Source organism: Rhagoletis zephyria, unplaced genomic scaffold (assembly GCF_001687245.7).
Source record: "Rhagoletis zephyria isolate East Lansing unplaced genomic scaffold, Rhagoletis_zephyria_1.1 Rzeph_scaffold_00087, whole genome shotgun sequence".
NCBI lineage: Eukaryota > Metazoa > Arthropoda > Insecta > Diptera > Tephritidae > Rhagoletis > Rhagoletis zephyria.
Window position 1 is genome coordinate 148,910 of NW_016157171.1, and position 22,523 is coordinate 171,432.

General features: G+C 37.7%; 1 protein-coding gene across 1 annotated transcript in view; it reads left to right on the plus strand.

Annotated features, from left to right (window-relative positions):
- ds (dachsous cadherin-related 1) overlaps positions 1–22,523 on the plus strand; it is a 389,037-nt gene that overhangs the window by 12,147 nt on the left and 354,367 nt on the right. The window contains exon 2 of the mRNA XM_017630280.1: positions 19,635–20,166. Coding sequence (XP_017485769.1) covers positions 19,635–20,166 — 532 coding nt within the window. The remainder of the gene's footprint in view (positions 1–19,634; positions 20,167–22,523) is intronic.

The window sequence follows — 22,523 nt, forward strand, 5'->3', positions numbered from 1 at the left end:
GAAAATATGATTAATAAAGATAAGCCCAAAGTATATGACGAAATAAAATTTAATAACGTCAAAAAGTGTGTCACACTAAAGCTCTCTCTAAATGAGTGCTCACTAAAGAACGGAAAAGAGACTTTAGTACACTTTAAGGTTAATGATTTATTTGTTAATGAGAAATCTGACTTAGGACAATTTTTCTCAAGGCTGGAAACTGCAGCCGGCAAATGGAAAGTTACAAGTTTGAATATGTCACCAAACGAAGAAATATAAGAAACCATACTCACTAGTGAATTTAAAGAAAGCGGCAACAAATATCTAAAGAAAATTAATATAGCGCTATTACCCAAGGTGACAACAATAAATAATCAAAATAGAGATATGGTGACTGAAATTTTAAAAAAGTTCCACGACAATCCAATCACTGGTGGCCAGAGTGGTGTCGCGAGAACTACTGCAAAAATAAAACGTTATTACTATTGGCGATACATGACTAAAGACATAAAAACATATATAAAGTCATGTGAGAATTGCCAAAAAGCAAAAATAACAAGACACATCAAACCACCCGCAGTAACAACACCAACACCAACTGCTGCGTTTGGAATAGTGTTTGTTGACACGGTTGGACCTCTGCCTAAATCGCAGAGTGGTAACGAATACGCTGTTTCAATTATTTGCGAAGTAACCAAATACTTGATAACAGTTCCAGTTCCGAAAAAGGACGCAAAGACAATAGGAAACGCAATTATAGATTCCTTGATCTTAGTCTATGGCCCTATGAGGACACTCATAATGGACATGGGCACAGGATACAGGAATGAAATTTTAAATGAGATTTGCGAGCTATTAAAAATACGAAAAATTACATCCACCGCTTATCATCATCAATCACTAGGTACAGTAGAGCGTAGCCACCGCACTTTAAATGAGTATTTACGCTCATATATTTCAGTGGAAAAATACGATGGGGACGAATGGTTGCGATATTTTACATATTGCTACAATATCACACCAACAGTAACACACAACTATTGCCCTTTCGAACTAATTTTCGGCAGAACTGCGGAAGAAATGAACTTTGTTGATAAAACAGAACCGATATATAATATAGATAACTACGCGAAAGAACTAAAATTTAAATTGCAGATAGCGTGGGAAAGAACAAGACTTTTGATACAGCAACAAAAAGAAAAAGCAAAGAAATTAGTAGATAGGAATTCAATATATTATAAAATAAATATAGGAGATGAGGTAATTATTACAAAAGAAACAGTATATAAGTTAGAAAATAAATATATAGGACCATAAAGTATCATAGAAATAGACAAGAGGAATAACTATACAATAGAAGACAAAAATAAGAAAAGCCTTAGAGTACATAAAAGTAGATTAAAACTATCTAGCGCATAATTTTTCACCAAATGAATGAATATCACTTTTTGAAAATACAACTTGTCCTTTTCTCTAAAACATTTTTTATTATATAATCAGAATTTTAACTATTTTGTGTAAATAGAGATTTCAAAAACATATAATTCAAATAAATTCAAAAAATAAAAATAAAATAAAGGTAATATTAAAATTTTAAAATCTTTATCATTTAGAATCATTTTATATATTGTATGTATCTAAGCGTGATCACAACTGCAGTGTGATCCCGCTTCCAAACGGGGAAGGTGTTATACGCTTACATAGTTGCAAAACAATAACAACAAAGTAGCATGCCCATCCGGCGTATATTTATTTAATACATTTTGATAAACTGCACGTTCTGCACATTCAGCAATTCTAGCGTGAGAACGATCGCATTTAAGTTGCATTTAAAGCTTAAATCAGGAACTTTGTCACTTTATTACCATATATGTTCCCACCTCGAACACACTGTACACTTAGGGCTTTTTACCGTCAGCCTTTTTCCTTATATTTTCTTGGGCTCAGTCGATTTTCCTTTCTCAGATTATGGGTGAATATCGACTACTTGAATGTCGCCAGCTTTTAATGAAATTTAATACTTGGTTATGATTCTCTCTGTTCTTGCGAGGGCTGATAGGTGTGGTTCGAAAATACTTTCCTGGCCTCGTGGTATGTGACCACCGATTCTTATACCGTGTGTAAGTGTGAGCGTTTTCATAGTGGCAATGTCAATTCGTGTCTATACCGATATGATGGTTCGTGTCTTGGATACGCATTGGTCACATGCATTCATCTGGCAATCCCCCCATTTTCAAGTTTAGCTTTGACAGTTGTGTTTTGTTTACAATTCTCATGATTTTTCTTATGTCTATTATTTGGCCATTAAAAAATCCCCCTCCCACCTTCAGGGACGTGAAAGAAAAATGTGGAGCGTTTAGTAGGGTTATGAGAATGGTGGTTCGAATGCGATTCACGGGGTGTGGTTTCATGGACGTTAGACCCCTTATATCGAAATCATTTTACATGATTTACATCAACCCCAACCTGACTCATTCTGTCCTTACTATACGCATTAAATAAGCTAATGTAGATGAAAGGATATTGACCAATGATTTGGTTATGGAGCTTTTCTTGTTTTGCTTTGATCGATTTACTAGCAATGTACCGAGAATATAATAAGACAAAACTGTGGACATAATAAAACTAAACTTAATTGTTTTATTCATTAGTTAATTTCACTAACAAACTTAATTAACATTTTAATATTTCAACTTTTTTTTTTGTTTTTTTTTTCCTTTTTTTGTTCTTATGGGCTTGTTGGCACCGATCGCCGAGTCCGACCGACGAATTCTGCCTCCGATATCGACGACAGATCGGGTTGGCGCAAAGCATCGCCATGTCGGGATGTGTTCGGTGGATGTATGGAGTATACGACTGCGCCGTAGCAGATCGATGGTGCGGATGATTCGCACCGGGCGTTAGATGGTTCGACCTATCTCAGCACCCAGTTCGCAGACGCCCTATCTCAGAAAACTATTCAGGAACGCCCTACTCCCCCCTACTTCAGATATTTATTGAAAAGCACCCTATCTCAGAATTTGGTTGAATACCAGCTTATTAGAGTAATGAATTTTAGAAGTGGTAGAGAAATGAATTTTAATAACAGTACATTGTCAAATCATTTAAGAGCAGCACATAAAATTATTATCCGAAAACAAATTCCTCGAATTTAGAAAGAATACGACCTTCTCCTGCATATTAGTACATATTGTTAATCCTTTGTCTCCACAATCTTCAGTTAATAATGAGGTAAGATATAGCTGTTTATTTTAATAATTGCATGCAAAAAAATTTTTCGCCATCAGTTTATGTACGTTTCTTTGGTTCAAATTTGACCAATCAGTAAAAATTTTAAACACCGATCAAAATGTTGCTGATGGAATTCCAGTTGAGATGCGAAATTAGTCGCGCGGATAATCCCAATCCAGTAGCTGTCTGGACTACTTTAACGGGAGAATATACCCATGTTTATAAAGTGGCACTTAAGTTTGTACCTCCGTTCCATCGGAAAGGCTTTTGTGCCATACAGAGCTTATAGCAACGAAGTTTCGAAATCGAATTTCCGGAGGCACTTAGACCAACTCGCATTTATACGTAGTTTGGACGCAAAAAACTGTTCGACATCTCAAATCGGTATGGAGTAAAAACCAAATGAAAGTTATAGCCAAAAATTAATTTTTTTATCGAGAAATGTTCACCAACAATTCAAGTTGACAACTTCCAGGGGCACATTTATCTGCTCCAATCATGGTTTTGTGGTCGTCAGAAGGCATATTTCCATTGCAATCTTAAATAACCTAACGAAAGCATTATGTCCGTGAAGAAGTTCTTGCGATTCTCCAACGATCAGGCGTTTCATACCACGGTTAATCCCACAACTGTGGCCTTCTTGTATTTCGTTCAATTATTAGATATTATAATTAATAAAACAAATAACTACAGAAATAAACACCCGCCAAAATAGAAAATAATGTATAGAAACAACAAACACCACAAATCAATACTTCAGCGTTACCTACATTCCAAGGTTGTCCGAAAACTTTAATCAAAACATTGCTAAACAACAAAACATAACGCTAGCATACAAATCCAGTTGCCCTTTATCCACAGTCTTTACAAAAACAAAAATCCCTATAGAAACCAAGCAGCGAAACAATGTGATTTATGAAATAAAGTGCAATGGTAAGGAAACTGAAAACTGCGACAAAGTATACATTGGAACAACAAAGCGAGCCAGGTCCCTGAAGTAATCACTACAACATTCACCGACTGGTTTCGCACACATTCCATAATTTACTGCTTATCTAGTGCCAATTTATGCCGATAAAAAAATTTAGTGCTCTGTACATTTTGGTAAAAACATGTGGTAGCCATCTCTTCAGCTGAAGTAAGCACTACACTATCAATATCTCTGGAACCAAAAAACGCATATACTTCTACCTTACGACATAATTTAGTGCTTATCGAGTGCTAATTTATGCCACAAAAAAAAATTTTTATACCCGAGCGCACTTGTGCACAAGGGTATTATAACTTTGTTCACATAACGGTTGTTTGTAACAGGCAAAACGAATCGAGATAGATATAGACAAATGTATACATAAATGATCAGAATGAAAAGAGAAATCGATTAAGCGGTGACTGTCTGTCCGTCCGTCCGTCCGTCCGTCTGTGCAAACGATAACTCGAGTAAAAATTTAGATATCTTAACGAAACTTGGTACGCGGACTTCTTTTGGGCATCGGACGGACGGTATTGAAAATGGGCGAAATCGGACAATAACCACGCCTACCTCCCATATACGGTAATTTTCAGAAATACGAAAAGTGCGATATTTTAGTAACTACTGAAGATAATTCACTCAAAATTGATATTTACAATGAGTTTTAGACGAAAATAAAAATATTAAAAAATTTTGGCAAATGGGCGTAGCCACGCCTACTTATGGTTACATGTGTATATCTTGGTAACCGCTGCACCAATTTCTTCCAAACTTGGCACAGTTGTTAGTCCTGCTACAGCATACCAAATGGCCGAAAGTTTTTAAAATCGGACGCCCACATCCCATATAACGGTAATTTAGAAAAATACGAAATCCTCGATAAATCAGTAAATATTAAAGCTAATTTATTCAAAATTGATGGTTGCAACAATTTTTTACCAAGAAGTACGCTTATGATACAATTTTGGAAAATGGGCGTGGCACCGCCCACTTATGATCACATATATGTATCTCGCTAACCGTTCTAGAAATTTGAACCAAACTCGGTATGCTTATTGTGCTTGCCACATAAAAGCAAAGCGTTGAAAATTATTGAAATCGGACTAAAATTACGACCGCTTTTCATATAACGGTATATTTCAGAAATGCTTGAAACTGCAATATTTCGAAATTTAAGGACGCTAATTCACTTAAAATTAATACACCCCGGCTTATCATGTAGCGGTAGCTTTCGGAAAGGTGGAAAACATATATTTAATACTTGCGCCGGGTATTTAATGTTCGGCTCCGCCCGAACTTAGACTTTCTTACTTGTTTCTCTTCAAATTGTTATGTCGCTGACTGTTGGGGTAAGGTTGGTTGGTCATAGTATTAATAACACAATGTTCGAAGGGTCCAATTTCAAAAAATCCACTTTCACTAATTCCGGTAAGTAACATAAAATAATGTCAGAAGCAAGTAATTATGTACCTTTGTACTATTTAGCATGTCATTTGACGGTAACAAGAGCAAATTCAATTTAAATCTATTAAATACATTCTAGCGTGTCTCAGTCCTTTACCCACAAAAGCGGCTATAACTTTTTTTTTCTATTCAAAACAGTAAGTGTGGCACCTTTCTGAAATCTTTATTAAATGAGCAATTTTTTTATGTAATGTAAAGTTATAGCTCAGTACATTTTTTTTTCACCCGAGATAGTCAAAGTTGGGGAAGAAAATATCAAAAAGTTAAAAATCCAGAAATAGTCCTAATTTTATGATGGTTCCTTAATATATTTTAACTACATTGCATTTGAGTATGGAGAGGCAACTATCTGGAAGTATTTTACATAAAAAATTTACTAAGTATTGCCCGGTTTGTAGTTGCAGTTAAAGAAAACACATGAAAAGGCACGATTTTTTTTAAATTCGAAAAAATGTAAATATTTCAAAAACGGTGACACTTTTACCTGAAAGCATCTTATTCTTTCGATTTGGCTTTTTATTTAGAATTTTTAGAAAGCTTTTAGGTATGCAGTTTTATAGCCCACTAGAATTTAGTAGCTCAAAGTTCAAATTTCAAGCGCTAAGAAATCGCGTTGATTTTTAATGATTGGCAATTTCTTTTATATGGAAGAAAATGCCTAGCACCGTCAGCAAAAAAAGATAAACATTAAATAAACAAAAAATGTAAATAGCCAAATTGGTCAAAATGCCACTTAACTTAATCAGCTGACCATAAGTACATATAACATATTTATAAATTTATTTATTTGAATCTACCACATTGATTTGGAATGTAGCACAATTTTTTATGCTTATTTACCACTAAGAAAACTTTTCGTCCGAACACTCTCAACAGCAACTGATTTGATTTGCTTTGCCGAAATAGCAGCGTAGCCAGTGATCGGACTTCTACCACATTGTGGTAGATCTGCCACTTTTTTGAGCATCTACCACATCTACCACACAAGGTCTGAAATCTACCACATATTCGCGTTTTGAGTAGTTTTATTTTTGATCGAGATAATTTTCTTAATTTTAAGAGCAAAAATTGTCCAACACTAAACACTAACAACAGGCAGAATGGGAGAATAAAATAAACCATAAAATAGTAAATTTTCTCAATATTAAATTTTTCGACAGGAAACGTGGTTTTATTGTGTTAAATTGCAAAATATATGATTTATAAAAAAGAATCAACAGCGAAAATGTTAACAAACGGCGATTTTTGTGAAAGTAGCAAATTTCAGTGCATCTAAAGTTTCTAAAGTGTGGTTTACTTTTACTTGAGAATTGTCAAAATCGGCAAATCCCAAGTAGCGGTTTCTGGAACGTGCCACATTTGTTCGCTACATCGTGATGTGATAAAAAGAAAAGCTGGCAGCACTCCGTAAGGTTGCAGAAATCTTTCAAAATATGTTCGAAAAATATCTTGATATGGAAGAAACTGCTTTACACTGTCAAGAAAAAAATTTGCCAAAACTCAACGCAATTTTTAGCAACTTCAATCTTACACTTTATTATACTAAGATTATTTTTTTTAGATTCTAATAAAAATGTTTGCAATTTAGGTGAAACCTTAAAGAATTTTTTAAATTTTTGTACGAAGTTTGATCCAAAACCTGAGATCTGCCAAATTTTTTTGAAATCTACCACATTTTTTTCCAGATTCTACCACACAAATTTTTTTCGAAGTCCGATCACTGAGCGAAGCATCAGTCAATCGTCAATTATCGTAAGACGCACGAAGACGATGATAGTATACATGTGTCGACGTCGCAGCAAGCAGCAGTTTGAGGCTCAATTACATGTGTTTGGAAAATCAAAAAGTGCCCGCCTCTGCTCTAGAGTCTAATTATAGGTGCGTTCGTTTAAAATCTCCAGTTAAAACCAACCAACTGCCAAATTCCGGCGAAAATTCATCTGTTCTCTCACAAGAGAAAAATATCCCAAATAGTACGCGAACAGAAATTTTGCAGAAANCACAGTTTATTGATTAAACAAATAACTACTTATTTCTTACAAGTTTAATTAGTCGCATTTTGTAATTTTTAACTTCCAAACCATCAAATTCAATTTTGTGATTTGCGTAAATGCCAACCAGCTGTTTTTGATCAGCTGTTTTCCTGTTGGCAAATTGCTGTTGGCAAAAATTTTTCCAGCAGAAACCAGCAGCTTCCCCTCAAAATGAAATGTCACTTTGCTCTCTCAATTTCCCCTACTTTGCAAGTTTTTTGCGTACGCGAACGCAAAAACTTGTAAGTTTTGGTTAAAGGCCTGTATGCAGCTCTCAAGAAAAGCAAAAAGCTCTCAAGAAAAGCAAATATAAAATGACGTACAAGAAATGGCTAAGAAATTTTCTTGAGTCAAATTTCCTTAAGGCAGTACGCAGTTCTTAAGAAATTTACTACGCTTTCTACTACAGTTTTCTAAAGTTTTTTGTGAAAAAAGAGCACAAGGTAACCCAGGTTTGCAACAGAAATATATGCCCGTTCCATTATTTCTTGAGGAAAGAGTGAGGCAACAGGCTGTGAGGTATCAAAAATGTCAAAATTCCTTGGACACACACGCGAAATAATGGCAATTTTTTCTTGACCGTTTTCTTGGGAGCTGCATACAGGGCTTAAACATGAACAATTAACAGCTATGCGAATGCAACTTATATGATTTTTGATATGATACCTACCGACGAGTTTGATGTCTAGACTAAGTTTTATAGAAACTTTGTTTTAATGAAAGTTGTAAGTTTACAAAAACGTACTTTATAAATTAAGGTTTATTAATTAATATCGATGCATAACTAAATTTTTTGCTATATAAACAATTTTCGAACATAGGTACTTTGTATGGAAAAAATGCGTAGGTAGCACCGTCAACAAAAAAAAATGGCCAAAAATCAGCGGTACATCTAGCTACATCAAATTCCCAGCTTATTATACTAAAATTTTTTGGACTGCAGAGCTGCGTACCAAATTTTAATCTAAAGATGCCGATTAAAAAGTTTGAAAACTTTGTGAAATTTTGCAGAATTTTCATAATTTTTTCACAACGTCTGAAATTAGGATTTATGTGCATACTTGATGGGGTTTGTTAAGTAATCAGCTATACTTTCATAAAAAAATATTAAACTAAAAAAATAAAAAAAAATATGCAAAACTTGCAAAAATTTCGCGTCCCAGTTTATGTATACATATTTGGTTCGCTGTAGGTATTAACTTCAATGGAAGGGGTGGCAGTGGGATAAGGTGTTTCTACTAAATATCATCTGAAACTCATAAAAGTTATAAACGTACCGAAAAAAGATCTTCTTCTTCTTATTTGGCGCTGTAACCGCCTAAGCGGTTTTGGCTGAGTTCAACAAAGCACGCCAGTCGTTTCTTTTCTGTGCCAACTGACTACAATTGGAAATGCCAAGTGAAGCCAAATCCTCCTCCACCTGGTCTTTCCATCGCAGTGGGGGCCTCCCTGTTTCTCTGCTACCACCAGCGGGTTTCGAGTTGAATACTTTCACAGCTGGAGCTAGGGAATGGTCGGTGTCCTTTCGAACGACATGGCCAAGCCAGCGGAGCCGCTGTATCTAAATTCGCTGCACTATGACCATGTCATTGTAAAGCTCATACAGCTCATCGTTCCATCGTCTGCGGTACCTGCCGTCGCCAACACGTAAAGGCCCGTAAATCATCCGCAAAATCTTTATTTCGAATACTCCAAGAGCCGCCTCATCGGATGTTGTCATTGTCCATGCTTCTGCACCATATACCAGCACGGACATAATGCGTGACTTATAGAGTGTGGTTTTCGTACGTCGAGAGAGGACTTTATTCCTGAATTGCCTACCCAGTCCAAAGTATCACTTGTTGCCAAGAGTGATTCAGCGTTGGATTTCCATGCTGACGTTATTATCGGTGTCAATGCTGGTTCCCAAGCAAACGAAATTCTCTACCAAGTGCCAAGGCATGAATGTGATGCTGTTTGTTTGCTGAGAGGAAAAGGTGGCACAGATTTCGCGGTTTTTGTTACCGATGATGTCACTGTCATTGGCATAAACCAGCAATTACACGCTCTCGTAGTCAATTGTTCCTGAGCGGTCCAGTTCTGCAGCTCTTTTTATCTTTTCCAACATCAGATTAAAGAAATCACATGAAAAAGAAGTCGCCCCATCTGAAACCCCTTTTGGTGGCGAACGGCTCGAAGAGGACTTTTCCAATTCTAGCGGAGCTGGTGCTATTGCTCAACGTCATTTTTTACAGCCGTATCAGATTGGCAGGGATGCCAAGTTCAGACATAGCGTAGTATAGGCAACTCCTTTTAGTGCTGTCGAAAGCGGCCTTAAATTCGACAAAAAGGTGGTGAGTGTCGATCCTTTTCTCGCGGGTCTTTTCTAAGAATTGGCGTATTGTGAATACTGGTCTATGCTGGGTTTTTCAGGCCTAAAGCTACACTGATAAGGCCCAGTCAGTTCATTGACGGTGGGCTTCAGTCTGTCACACAATACACTCGATTAGACCTTATAACCTATGCTTAGAAGGCTTATCCCGCGGTAGTTGGCGCGAATGGCGGGGTCGCCTTTCTTGTGGATTGGGCAGAGCACACTTAAATTCCAGTCGTCAGGCATGCGTTCATTTGACCATAATCTGAATAAGAGTTAATGTATGCACCATATCAACTCCTCGCTATCGTACTTGAATAGCTCAGCAGGCAGGCTGTCAGCTCCAGCAGCTTTGTTGTTTTTCAGCCGCGTTACTGCTATTCGTACCTCATCATAATCAGGCGGAGGAACATTGATTCCGTCATCATCGACTGGGGGCTCGGGTTCTTCTTCTGCACAACTTTCCGTACTGCTACCATTCGGTAGCGTGGAAAAGTGTTCCCTCCATAATTTAAGTACGTTCTGAACATCGGTAACTAGGTCGCCATTGCTGTTCTTACAGGAGTATGCCCTGGTCTTGAAACGTTCCGTAAGTCGCCTAACTCTCTGGTAAAATTTTCGGACATTCTTCCTGTCGGCCAGCATTTCAAGCTCTTCGCACTCACGTTTTTCGGCCTCTCTGTTCTTATTGCGGCAAATACGTCTCGCTTCCCTCTTCAGATCCCTATAGCGGTCACACATAGCGCGTGCTGCGCCCGCTCGTAGCGTGGCCCTGTAGGCGGCATTTTTTTTTTCTCTGCAGCATCCTGACACTCCTCATCGTACCAGTTGTTCTTTCAGGCTCGTTGAAATCCGACTACTTCTTCGGCGGCGGTACTTAATGAGCTGGAAATGTGCTTCCACTGCTCGCATATGCCGGTTTTTCGAAGAGTGCTCTCTGAGAGCAGGTGTGAGAGTCGAGTAGCGAATGCATTGGCTGTTTGTTGTGGTTTTCGGCGTTAAGCTTTCCTTGCATATTTGGGAGCACATTTTTTTCCGCACAGAGGCGGGAGCGTTTCTTGGCTGCAACAAGGAAGTGGTCCGAGTCGATGTTTGGCCCTCGGAGTGTACGTACGCCCAAAACACTGGAAGCATGCCTTCCGTCTATCACAACATAATCAGTTTCNACACTTAAATTCCAGTCGTCAGGCATGCGTTCATTTGACCATAATCTGAATAAGAGTTAATGTATGCACCATATCAACTCCTCGCTATCGTACTTGAATAGCTCAGCAGGCAGGCTGTCAGCTCCAGCAGCTTTGTTGTTTTTCAGCCGCGTTACTGCTATTCGTACCTCATCATAATCAGGCGGAGGAACATTGATTCCGTCATCATCGACTGGGGGCTCGGGTTCTTCTTCTGCACAACTTTCCGTACTGCTACCATTCGGTAGCGTGGAAAAGTGTTCCCTCCATAATTTAAGTACGTTCTGAACATCGGTAACTAGGTCGCCATTGCTGTTCTTACAGGAGTATGCCCTGGTCTTGAAACGTTCCGTAAGTCGCCTAACTCTCTGGTAAAATTTTCGGACATTCTTCCTGTCGGCCAGCATTTCAAGCTCTTCGCACTCACGTTTTTCGGCCTCTCTGTTCTTATTGCGGCAAATACGTCTCGCTTCCCTCTTCAGATCCCTATAGCGGTCACACATAGCGCGTGCTGCGCCCGCTCGTAGCGTGGCCCTGTAGGCGGCATTTTTTTTTTCTCTGCAGCATCCTGACACTCCTCATCGTACCAGTTGTTCTTTCAGGCTCGTTGAAATCCGACTACTTCTTCGGCGGCGGTACTTAATGAGCTGGAAATGTGCTTCCACTGCTCGCATATGCCGGTTTTTCGAAGAGTGCTCTCTGAGAGCAGGTGTGAGAGTCGAGTAGCGAATGCATTGGCTGTTTGTTGTGGTTTTCGGCGTTAAGCTTTCCTTGCATATTTGGGAGCACATTTTTTTCCGCACAGAGGCGGGAGCGTTTCTTGGCTGCAACAAGGAAGTGGTCCGAGTCGATGTTTGGCCCTCGGAGTGTACGTACGCCCAAAACACTGGAAGCATGCCTTCCGTCTATCACAACATAATCAGTTTCGTTTCTCGTTTTTCGATCCGGGGACAGCCACGTAGCTTGATGGATCTTTTTATACTTGAACCTAGTACTGCATACTACCATGTTTCGGGCCCCGGCGAAATCGATCAGCCTCAGTCCGTTGTCGGACGTTTCGTCGTGGAGGCTGAATTTTCCGACGGTGGTTCCAAAGATCCCTTCCTTGCCCACCCTGGCATTGAAGTCTCCAAGCACGATTTTGATATCGCCGCGGGGGCAGCGCTCGGACGTGCGCTCCAAGCGCTCATTGAAGAGATCCTTGGATACCTCATCCTTCTCTTCCGTCGGGGCATGGGCGCAGATGAGCGAGATGTTGAAGAANCTTGGATGCCTCATCCTTCTCTTCCGTCGGGGCATGGGCGCAGATGAGCGAGATGTTGAAGAATCTCGCTTTGATGCGGATTATGGCTAGACGCTCGTCCACTGGAGTCACTCTCCCACCACAAATCCAACTCCGAGTTTGCGCTCCTTTACATGGCAGCTGTAGTATACGTCGCATGGCCCCAGACATTGCTTCCCTTGCCCAGTGATCGGACTTAAAAAAATTTGTGTGGTAGAATTGGCAAAAAAATGTGGTAGATTTCAAAAAAATGTGGTAGATCTCAGGTTTTGGATCAAATTTGGTACAAAAATTTAAAAAGTTTTCAAGTTTTCACCTAAATTGTAAACATTTTAATCTATATACATATATATAAATGAAATGTCTTTCGTATGACGGCGATGCCTAACCAAACGGTTGAACCGATTTTAATTCTGTAAAAAGCACGTTTTTGGACCTTCTGTGTGGAAGGTCCTTTGATTTAAAAAAGTTTTAAATTTTTTGTTGTGGTTGCCGAAAAATGAAGAAAGCTGAGACGTTACGATTTCACAATTTCATAGAGTTTTCCGTATATTGAATGTCACTAAACTACTAAATGGCTGGACCGATTTCGTTCATATTTGGAACATATTNGGCGGCGGTACTTAATGAGCTGGAAATGTGCTTCCACTGCTCGCATATGCCGGTTTTTCGAAGAGTGCTCTCTGAGAGCAGGTGTGAGAGTCGAGTAGCGAATGCATTGGCTGTTTGTTGTGGTTTTCGGCGTTAAGCTTTCCTTGCATATTTGGGAGCACATTTTTTTCCGCACAGAGGCGGGAGCGTTTCTTGGCTGCAACAAGGAAGTGGTCCGAGTCGATGTTTGGCCCTCGGAGTGTACGTACGCCCAAAACACTGGAAGCATGCCTTCCGTCTATCACAACATAATCAGTTTCGTTTCTCGTTTTTCGATCCGGGGACAGCCACGTAGCTTGATGGATCTTTTTATACTTGAACCTAGTACTGCATACTACCATGTTTCGGGCCCCGGCGAAATCGATCAGCCTCAGTCCGTTGTCGGACGTTTCGTCGTGGAGGCTGAATTTTCCGACGGTGGTTCCAAAGATCCCTTCCTTGCCCACCCTGGCATTGAAGTCTCCAAGCACGATTTTGATATCGCCGCGGGGGCAGCGCTCGGACGTGCGCTCCAAGCGCTCATTGAAGAGATCCTTGGATACCTCATCCTTCTCTTCCGTCGGGGCATGGGCGCAGATGAGCGAGATGTTGAAGAATCTCGCTTTGATGCGGATTATGGCTAGACGCTCGTCCACTGGAGTCACTCTCCCACCACAAATCCAACTCCGAGTTTGCGCTCCTTTACATGGCAGCTGTAGTATACGTCGCATGGCCCCAGACATTGCTTCCCTTGCCCAGTGATCGGACTTAAAAAAATTTGTGTGGTAGAATTGGCAAAAAAATGTGGTAGATTTCAAAAAAATGTGGTAGATCTCAGGTTTTGGATCAAATTTGGTACAAAAATTTAAAAAGTTTTCAAGTTTTCACCTAAATTGTAAACATTTTAATCTATATACATATATATAAATGAAATGTCTTTCGTATGACGGCGATGCCTAACCAAACGGTTGAACCGATTTTAATTCTGTAAAAAGCACGTTTTTGGACCTTCTGTGTGGAAGGTCCTTTGATTTAAAAAAGTTTTAAATTTTTTGTTGTGGTTGCCGAAAAATGAAGAAAGCTGAGACGTTACGATTTCACAATTTCATAGAGTTTTCCGTATATTGAATGTCACTAAACTACTAAATGGCTGGACCGATTTCGTTCATATTTGGAACATATTTCAGCACCTTGAAGGGAAATATTTCGACTAAAAATTTAATCGCTGGGTGGCGCTGGTGTCGGGATATTCATAAAAATTGCATTTACTTGCTGATTTGGCTCATATTTAGAAAACAATTTAGCCAATTTAAAAGAAATATTTGGACTTGAAACTTACACGATAGGTGGCCCTGTGCCGAGACAAAAATTATTTTACACTAAGAGAAGGATATATCTACTATATATGTGTGGAAGTATGTATGTATGTATGTATGTATGTATGTATGTGCCAGGTTGCAGCCTAAACGGACGGACAGAGTCGAACAAAATTTTGACAGAGTATTGCCATGACACCTGGGCCTATAATAGGGTAAAAAAATTGGGATTCGACAAGGGGGCGTGGCACCTCCCATAGGCGTACAAAAAAAAATTTAAAACATGAAAAAATACAGATTTTGCAAGGTTTTCGTTTTATAAACTTCCATAAACATATATTTTTGTTGCTAAACATAATTTTCTGTGTTTCTACCTCGGAATTTAACAGAGTTTTTGCGTTCCAAATGCCTCTGTTAAATTCCCTACTAGAAACGTTTCAATAATGTAAAATTCCTTACTACAATAATTTCTGCTGAGTAGTTTGCACCTTCTCATTGTTATAAGTTCTCTGCTGGCTTCTGCTGGAAAGCGTTTCTTAACCAAAACAACTAGCAGAAATCAGCAGCTGACTCTCGTTCTTACGCTCTTCTTTTTTTTTTGCATCTCCCGCTAGTTTCTGCTGGTAAAATTTTCACTAGCAAATAACAGCAGCTATCAAAACTAACAAACAGCTGTTGAAACGTAAACAAGCGAGTTAAAACGATGTTTCCACGCCAAGTGATTTGCTCTCCCATTCGTAATTCGCTCTCTCATTCGTGATTGGCGCCCCAATTACGAACCGAATCAAGTAATTCGCCATACAAAATTTTGAGACCGCTAGTTTCTGCTGGTAAAATTTTCACTAGCAAATAACAGCAGCTATCAAAACTAACAAACAGCTGTTGAAACGTAAACAAGCGAGTTAAAACGATGTTTCCACGCCAAGTGATTTGCTCTCCCATTCGTAATTCGCTCTCTCATTCGTGATTGGCGCCCCAATTACGAACCGAATCAAGTAATTCGCCATACAAAATTTTGAGACCGCTAGTTTCTGCTGGTAAAATTTTCACTAGCAAATAACAGCAGCTATCAAAACTAACAAACAGCTGTTGAAACGTAAACAAGCGAGTTAAAACGATGTTTCCACGCCAAGTGATTTGCTCTCCCATTCGTAATTCGCTCTCTCATTCGTGATTGGCGCCCCAATTACGAACCGAATCAAGTAATTCGCCATACAAAATTTTGAGACCGCTAGTTTCTGCTGGTAAAATTTTCACTAGCAAATAACAGCAGCTATCAAAACTAACAAACAGCTGTTGAAACGTAAACAAGCGAGTTAAAACGATGTTTCCACGCCAAGTGATTCGCTCTCCCATTCGTAATTCGCTCTCTCATTCGTGATTGGCGCCCCAATTATGAACCGAATCAAGTAATTCGCCATACAAAATTTTGAGAGCGAATCACTTCATTCGTAGGTGATTCAGATCCAATCAACATGCGAATCAAGAACAAATCGTTGTCTTCTCTAATTTTTATCGATAACGGCTGTCAAAACACATAGACCACACACATCCCCACCAGCACAAACATTGAAAAAATAGCTAGATTCGTTAAAACTATTGATTTAGCTAATTAACCACTGCAAATTTTTTCTCCACCGTTGAAATGCATAATAAACAGCACATTAAACATTAAGCAAAAACAAAGAACAAGAAGCAGAGATGCAAAGTGAATCACGAATGTGTCGTTTAAACAGGTTGATTCGCCGTTCATAATTGAGAGAGCGAACCACATGATTCGGTTGTTGTGGAAACGCCGTTTTAAGCACAGTTGCTCTAAATTGTTTCTATCTGCATATTTTTGGTATTTTTTATATAAGAGTGAAGGAATCATTTAATATTTATGAAGTGTTGCAAAATGTAAATATTCGTGAATGCATTTGAAATATAAAATATGATTACAAAAATCAACTGTCAAATACACCGATCAGCTGTTCACTGGCTTGTTTCTGCTAGTTTGCGTCAGTGTTTCCAACTCGTGGGATTTCGCCCATAATTTGGGATTTTCGCACCATAGGAGGGCGCGTGGGATTTCGCGTCTCATTATGGTATTTTTAGCTAAATACAATTTTATGTTTCTTTTTATCCCTTAATTCGGCATTTCAAACTGTTAACATCTGAATTCAAATTTCAGTTGAACACGAAACTAATAAAGTAGCAAACTTAGTTATATGATTTCCACAGAAAATTTTCATTTTCCCCAAGAGTGACGGCTGAGACAACGACGACCCCCACCTCTCTGAGTGGATGGATTCGTTTGCCATTAAGGCAAACTTTATATAAAAATATTTCTTGCATAGCGGATTTTTCGAATGCAGTTAGTATAATGATAAGATCCATTTTATGCTTTTATGGTATTATTATATTTGAAAAAAAAACTTTTAGCTTGTGACGGATGGGACAGTATTTTGTGACTGGTGGATCGAGTCAATGTTGACGACACATAGCATTTTTGCACTTTTTCCCATAAAAGCATGAATTTCATATTAAAGCCGTTTCAAACTTGCACTTCATTACACGAAATTTGTTGGGGATATAAAACCGCATACCCAACAATGTTTTAAAGATTTACACCCAAATTCATAAAAAATAAAGAACATTTTAACTGCTTTTTAAATCGAAAATTTGAAGGCCATTAGATTAAAAAATACTGAAATTTTAACAAAAATTTGTTGAGTTTTCCTGAATTTTGTATGAAGTGTGAATCTGTGTATGATTTCGATTAAACCTCGGACGGTATGTTTATAGAAAAATACCAAAAAAAATTAGCTCGAAAAACATTACGAATATTAAAAAAAAATCAACACGTGGTCATTTGTTTGAGTCATTGTATATATTGTTCTTAAAATCTTTTAATATTCAATATTCATAAATGGGATTTTCGAATTTTAAAATGGTATAAACAGGGCGTTTTTCAAAGGAGAATGGGATTTTCGTACCTTTGGTGTTGGCAACACTGGTTTGCGTGTCTTAACTATTTCTTTATTTCGCTCTCTGTGAGCGTAGTTCCCTCGATTTTTCTATCCTCATTCTTCTTCGTAATTATCTGATAGAAAAGTAAAGAAACAAAACTTTTTTCATGGCCACCATCCGACAAAGAAACACCCGTGCAGGAAATTTAATTAATTTGAAAGTAATATGATAACTAATTCTCACTATTTTACCTGCAACGAAATCATTTATTTAACATCGTAATGTCCTAGGAAGCAGTCAATTGCCTTTTCCTGCATGTATTTTCAACTACTTTAAACTTCAAGTCGTTCTTTAGCCGGTTGCGATAGCAAACAGCCGGAAAAATTTCGATTTAGCCGGCAGCCGATTTGTTAGCCGTTTTGTAGCAAAAAGTTAGCCGATTTTGCTATTTGCCTTGTTTTCTTAAATTTCAAATATGTATATACATGTTTCCATTTTTGACTAAGCGACTCAAAATCTGTTAGAAATGGCTACTAGCCTTATCGTGGAGAAAATTTTCATGTCAGGCAGGGTTGTATGAAATTGGGCCCATTTCGCTTATTTTTAACCGACTTCCAAAAAAGGAGGAGGTTATCAGTTCGTCGGAATATTTTATTTATTTTTTTTATGTATGTTACCGCATAACTTTGCACCACGTCAACCGATTTCAATAATTCTTTTTGCAACGGAAAGGTAGTGTCTCAGAGGTGGTCCCATACTAATTTGGTTTAGATTATTGGATCATGAAATATATAGATATATATATATTTTTTTTAAGTCGGTTTTTTTTTTGCTAAAAACTACTTGTTATTTTAAACGAAGAAGGGATTTTCTTCATAAAATGTTTGTTATAAATGTCTTAATTTTAAGTGTGAAGTTTTATTCGCAAACTCAGAAAATAAGAAATTGTTTCACTGTTAAGACACTTAAGATGCGTTTGTGTTTGGATATAGTGCCAACAAATAGAATAGGTATTATATGTAGATATTGTCTTCCCAGATAGCGCATATTCAATTCTGCCTAAATTACAAAACATAATTTTTGCCCACTCCCAAATTTTTTCCGGCTCGAATTTGTAACATCTCTCCAAGAAATAGTCTTTTTACTCGTGATTTATTTAAATAAAATATGTAAAATTTAGTTGAAAGATTTTAGCCGTTTTTAGCCGGTTTTATTTGCCAATTTAGCCGGTTTGTCCAAAAAGTTCTGGCAACACTGCTGCGATCAATGAGTTAATTGTGATTAAAGGTAACAAAAAACAGCTCAAATAATCATGGCAAAAATTAGCTTCAACCAAACCGCACCTATTGTATGTGTGTATTGCATTTTATAAACCAACCCTGCAGTAAGTCGTGCTAGTTAAGGACCTTCGCAGAACTAGCTCTTTAAGAGGCGGTACTGGTTCTCGATCTATCCCAACGCAGTGCTTTCAATTGTCTCTTTTTAAATGGCGATGTCCTACGAAGTGGAAATTGCCCCCCTCTGCAGAACTTTCGAACTAATTCTGAACTGGTTCCATTTTGAACAGTTCTGGGACAATAAGTTTTTTATGAGAAAAAATTTTAAAACTTGGTTATTGGATATTGTTCGTATTCTCAACTGGTTCTATTTTGGACAGATCTTCGACAATAAGTTTTGTATTTAAAAAAATCTGATTATTAGATTTTTCGATATTTTTTCGTTTTTTCTGTTCTTTTACAGACTGCATTTTATTAATTTTTATTTATTGTTTTATTTTATTTATATTAAATTTGATTATTTTCTCTCGGCACTCAACAATTTAAATTTATTAGATCTAAAAATCACAACTTCCGCCACCGCGATTTGAACTCGCGACTAACAATGTTAGAGTCGGAGGTCTTCCCGCTGAGCTATTTTCGTATTGTACGAGAAGTGAGAATTCGTGCATTTACTTCTCAGCAGCACACCGAAAGTTTCAACTGTCCCTCTCTGCAGCCGTTTCGCACTAGTTCAGAGATAGTTCTGAAGTATGTAGGGCGGAACTATTGCTTTAATAGACTGTCTCTAAATTTTACTCCAGAGAAGCTTAAACCACAAAATTTTAATACACATACAGTGAAAATTTGAAAGGCTCTAAAACATTTCTGTTCGCAATCAATTAATCTTAGCTAGCTAAACTATTGTGGGATACCACTAACTAACAATAAGTCCAATGTCTTTCTATTTTCTTCCCACAGATCCTGAAAGTGACAGCCATCGATCTGGACACCGGTAACAATGCACGCATCACCTATAGTTTGGTTAACAGTGTAAACACCACTTTAAGTTTCACCTCAGCTCGTAAACTACCAACACCAACCTTACTGCATCTCAGTGGCGGTGGCTTTACTACTTCCAAACAAAGTATTTCTGCCGAGGAAGCGCAAGTGGCAAACCTCTTTGGCATTTTTCCCAACAGCGGTTGGTTGTATCTGCGTGGCACATTGGACCGAGAATCGCGCGATCGTTATGAGCTCATTATTATGGCAAGCGATAATGGTACACCAGCTGCGCATGCACGAGCACGTGTCACTGTTGAAGTGTTAGACACTAATGACAATGACCCGCGCTTCTTGAGCAGCGCATACGAATTCTCCATCGAAGAAAATATGCACCGCGGTGCCCTGGTGGGCGTGGTAGCTGCCACCGACTTAGACTTGTATGAGAATGCTGAGATTCTCTATACGTTGATACCATCTAACACGAGCTTCCAAGTAAATCCCAATACAGGTGAGTAAACGAAACTTAAGTACATAAAAATCCAACCGTTTGATGTTGTAAAATGGCTACAATTTTCTGGGGAAATGCAAATGAAGCCAAGTCCTTCTCCAGCTGCTCTTTCCATCGCTTCCACGAATATATCCTCTACTTCCACTAATATTTATTTTAATTCGCTTCACTATTTAAATTTCGTAGTAAAGCGCATGCAGCTCATCGTTCTATCGTTTGCGTTATCCGCCGTCGCCAACTGGCAGAGGCCAGTAAATCTACCGCAGAATCTTTCTCGCGAATACTCCAAGGGTCGACTCATCAGATGTTACCATATAACATAGTCGCGATTATACTTCACGCAACGCATACCTATATTCCCAACAACAACTACACGAATTTTCGCCCCTATCGCTTACACTGCTTAATTGAGTGTCACTTTTACGAAGAAATCAAAATAACAGACTCCTATGTGATGCTATGTTGATTAACCGCTTACACACAAAGCTCTTGTAACATATTCCTTTTGTGACAACTCTAAAGGTCTGATTATGCATACTTCGCATAACTTCGCACAACCATTTGTACCAGTGCATTAAAATGTAACTAAAGAAAATGTGAAGCGAAATCTAAACTAAACAGATCGCTAAGTTTTTAAAAGTTGTGCTAGTTTCTGGGCAATACTTGCAAAATACAAAGTACATACGAAATTATAGTTCGAAGTTTATGCGAAGTTGTGCGAAGTTATGCGAAGTATGCATAATCAGACCATAAGCATGTATAACTGAGCCCTTAAGCGCTGGTTATGCTTACATATCAGTGCTGGGTGTAACATGAGAAGTGATAGAACTTTTGAGAAAGGTATCGATACTACATAGTACTCATATAGAATACTCTAAAGAAAAACTATTTAAGTACTGATATTTGCAAAAAACTATCGATTCTGCCCGTAATTCCAATTATTTTTAAAACAAACGTGAGGAGTAAATTAAAATCAGATTGTTTTGCTTTAATGACCACTTTCTACTTGGAATTGAATATACACTGCTTTTACAAGTTCAAAACCGACCCAAAAATTTCTGTAGATATTTTTTTCAAATATAAATATTTCTAGCAATATTACTTATATTATTATTTAAAATAAATGTTTACAGCAAAAAGCTTATTTAACGTATTTAATAGCAAATGCCTTACATATGTATAAGCCTTGAGCGCGTATATTTACTTATGTGTAAATATTAGAAATGAAATGCAAGCGTTCCAATCTATATATATAATATCTACAGACAGGGGTGAACGCAGATTTTTATTTTGGGGGGGTTGGGGGGCCGGTGTTTAAAAACTTTATTTTTTTCATATAATCAGTTCCATCAAATATGCCTAAATTTTTTTTTTTTTTTTTATAAATACGAGTGCTGACATATATACATACATATATAGGAAAAATTGGAAATAACATTTCTCTACAGCTTCTTCTTTAAAGGAAACAAGTAAAGAAGTATAAGTTCGGGCGAAACCTAATATTATATAACCGCCGCGCCGCGGCGTAGGTATCAAATATCGTCGACTTTCTCTAAACTACAGTTGCATGATCAGCAGGGGGGTTTTCCCGATTTCAAACTTTTTCGATAATATGCTGACTTAGACTTAATGAAATAATTTAACCAAGTTTGGTATAAATCTATATATAAATGTACATTGTAGTAATAAAGTGGGCGGTGCTACGCCCAATTTCTAAAAGTCTATAGTAGTCTTATTTATTGTATTAGAATGTAAGGGAATGCAAGGTCATACTCACCAAAGTTCACTGCCCTGTAAGCCGTTTGACAGGCGAAGTAGAGGACCGTACACAAATCGAAATAGCAGCTTCATTGCCAAAAGAATATGCAGAAGCAATGGTATATTTTGATCACTTGACTTTGATATTATTCAATAGGCCTTTTTTTATAATGTACAGAAAATATATTTGTACCAAATTAAAGGCAGAAGCGGAACTGTCTTACGTAAACTTATGGCCGATGAACTTTTGATTCTATTCAACTTGGATGGGAGAAAAAATAAAAAGGCATTAATTAAGCTTATGCTGGTTGATTAATTGTTATTCGGTATGTTGCTCTTGTGAAATGTTTATTCCAGAGACCGAAAATAATCGTTATTATGAAAGATTTGTACTTTAAAATCATTGCGGAATCGGTATTCTCTGATTTATATTTTAACGATCAAAAATAAACCTTATTGTTGGATTTATATTTTTCCGATCATTTTTATTCGTTATTTTATTATTTTTATTTTTTCGGTCATATAATTAAATATGATATAATACGATGATATAATATGATACAAAACGATTAAATTGTGATTTTTATTATAAAAATCAT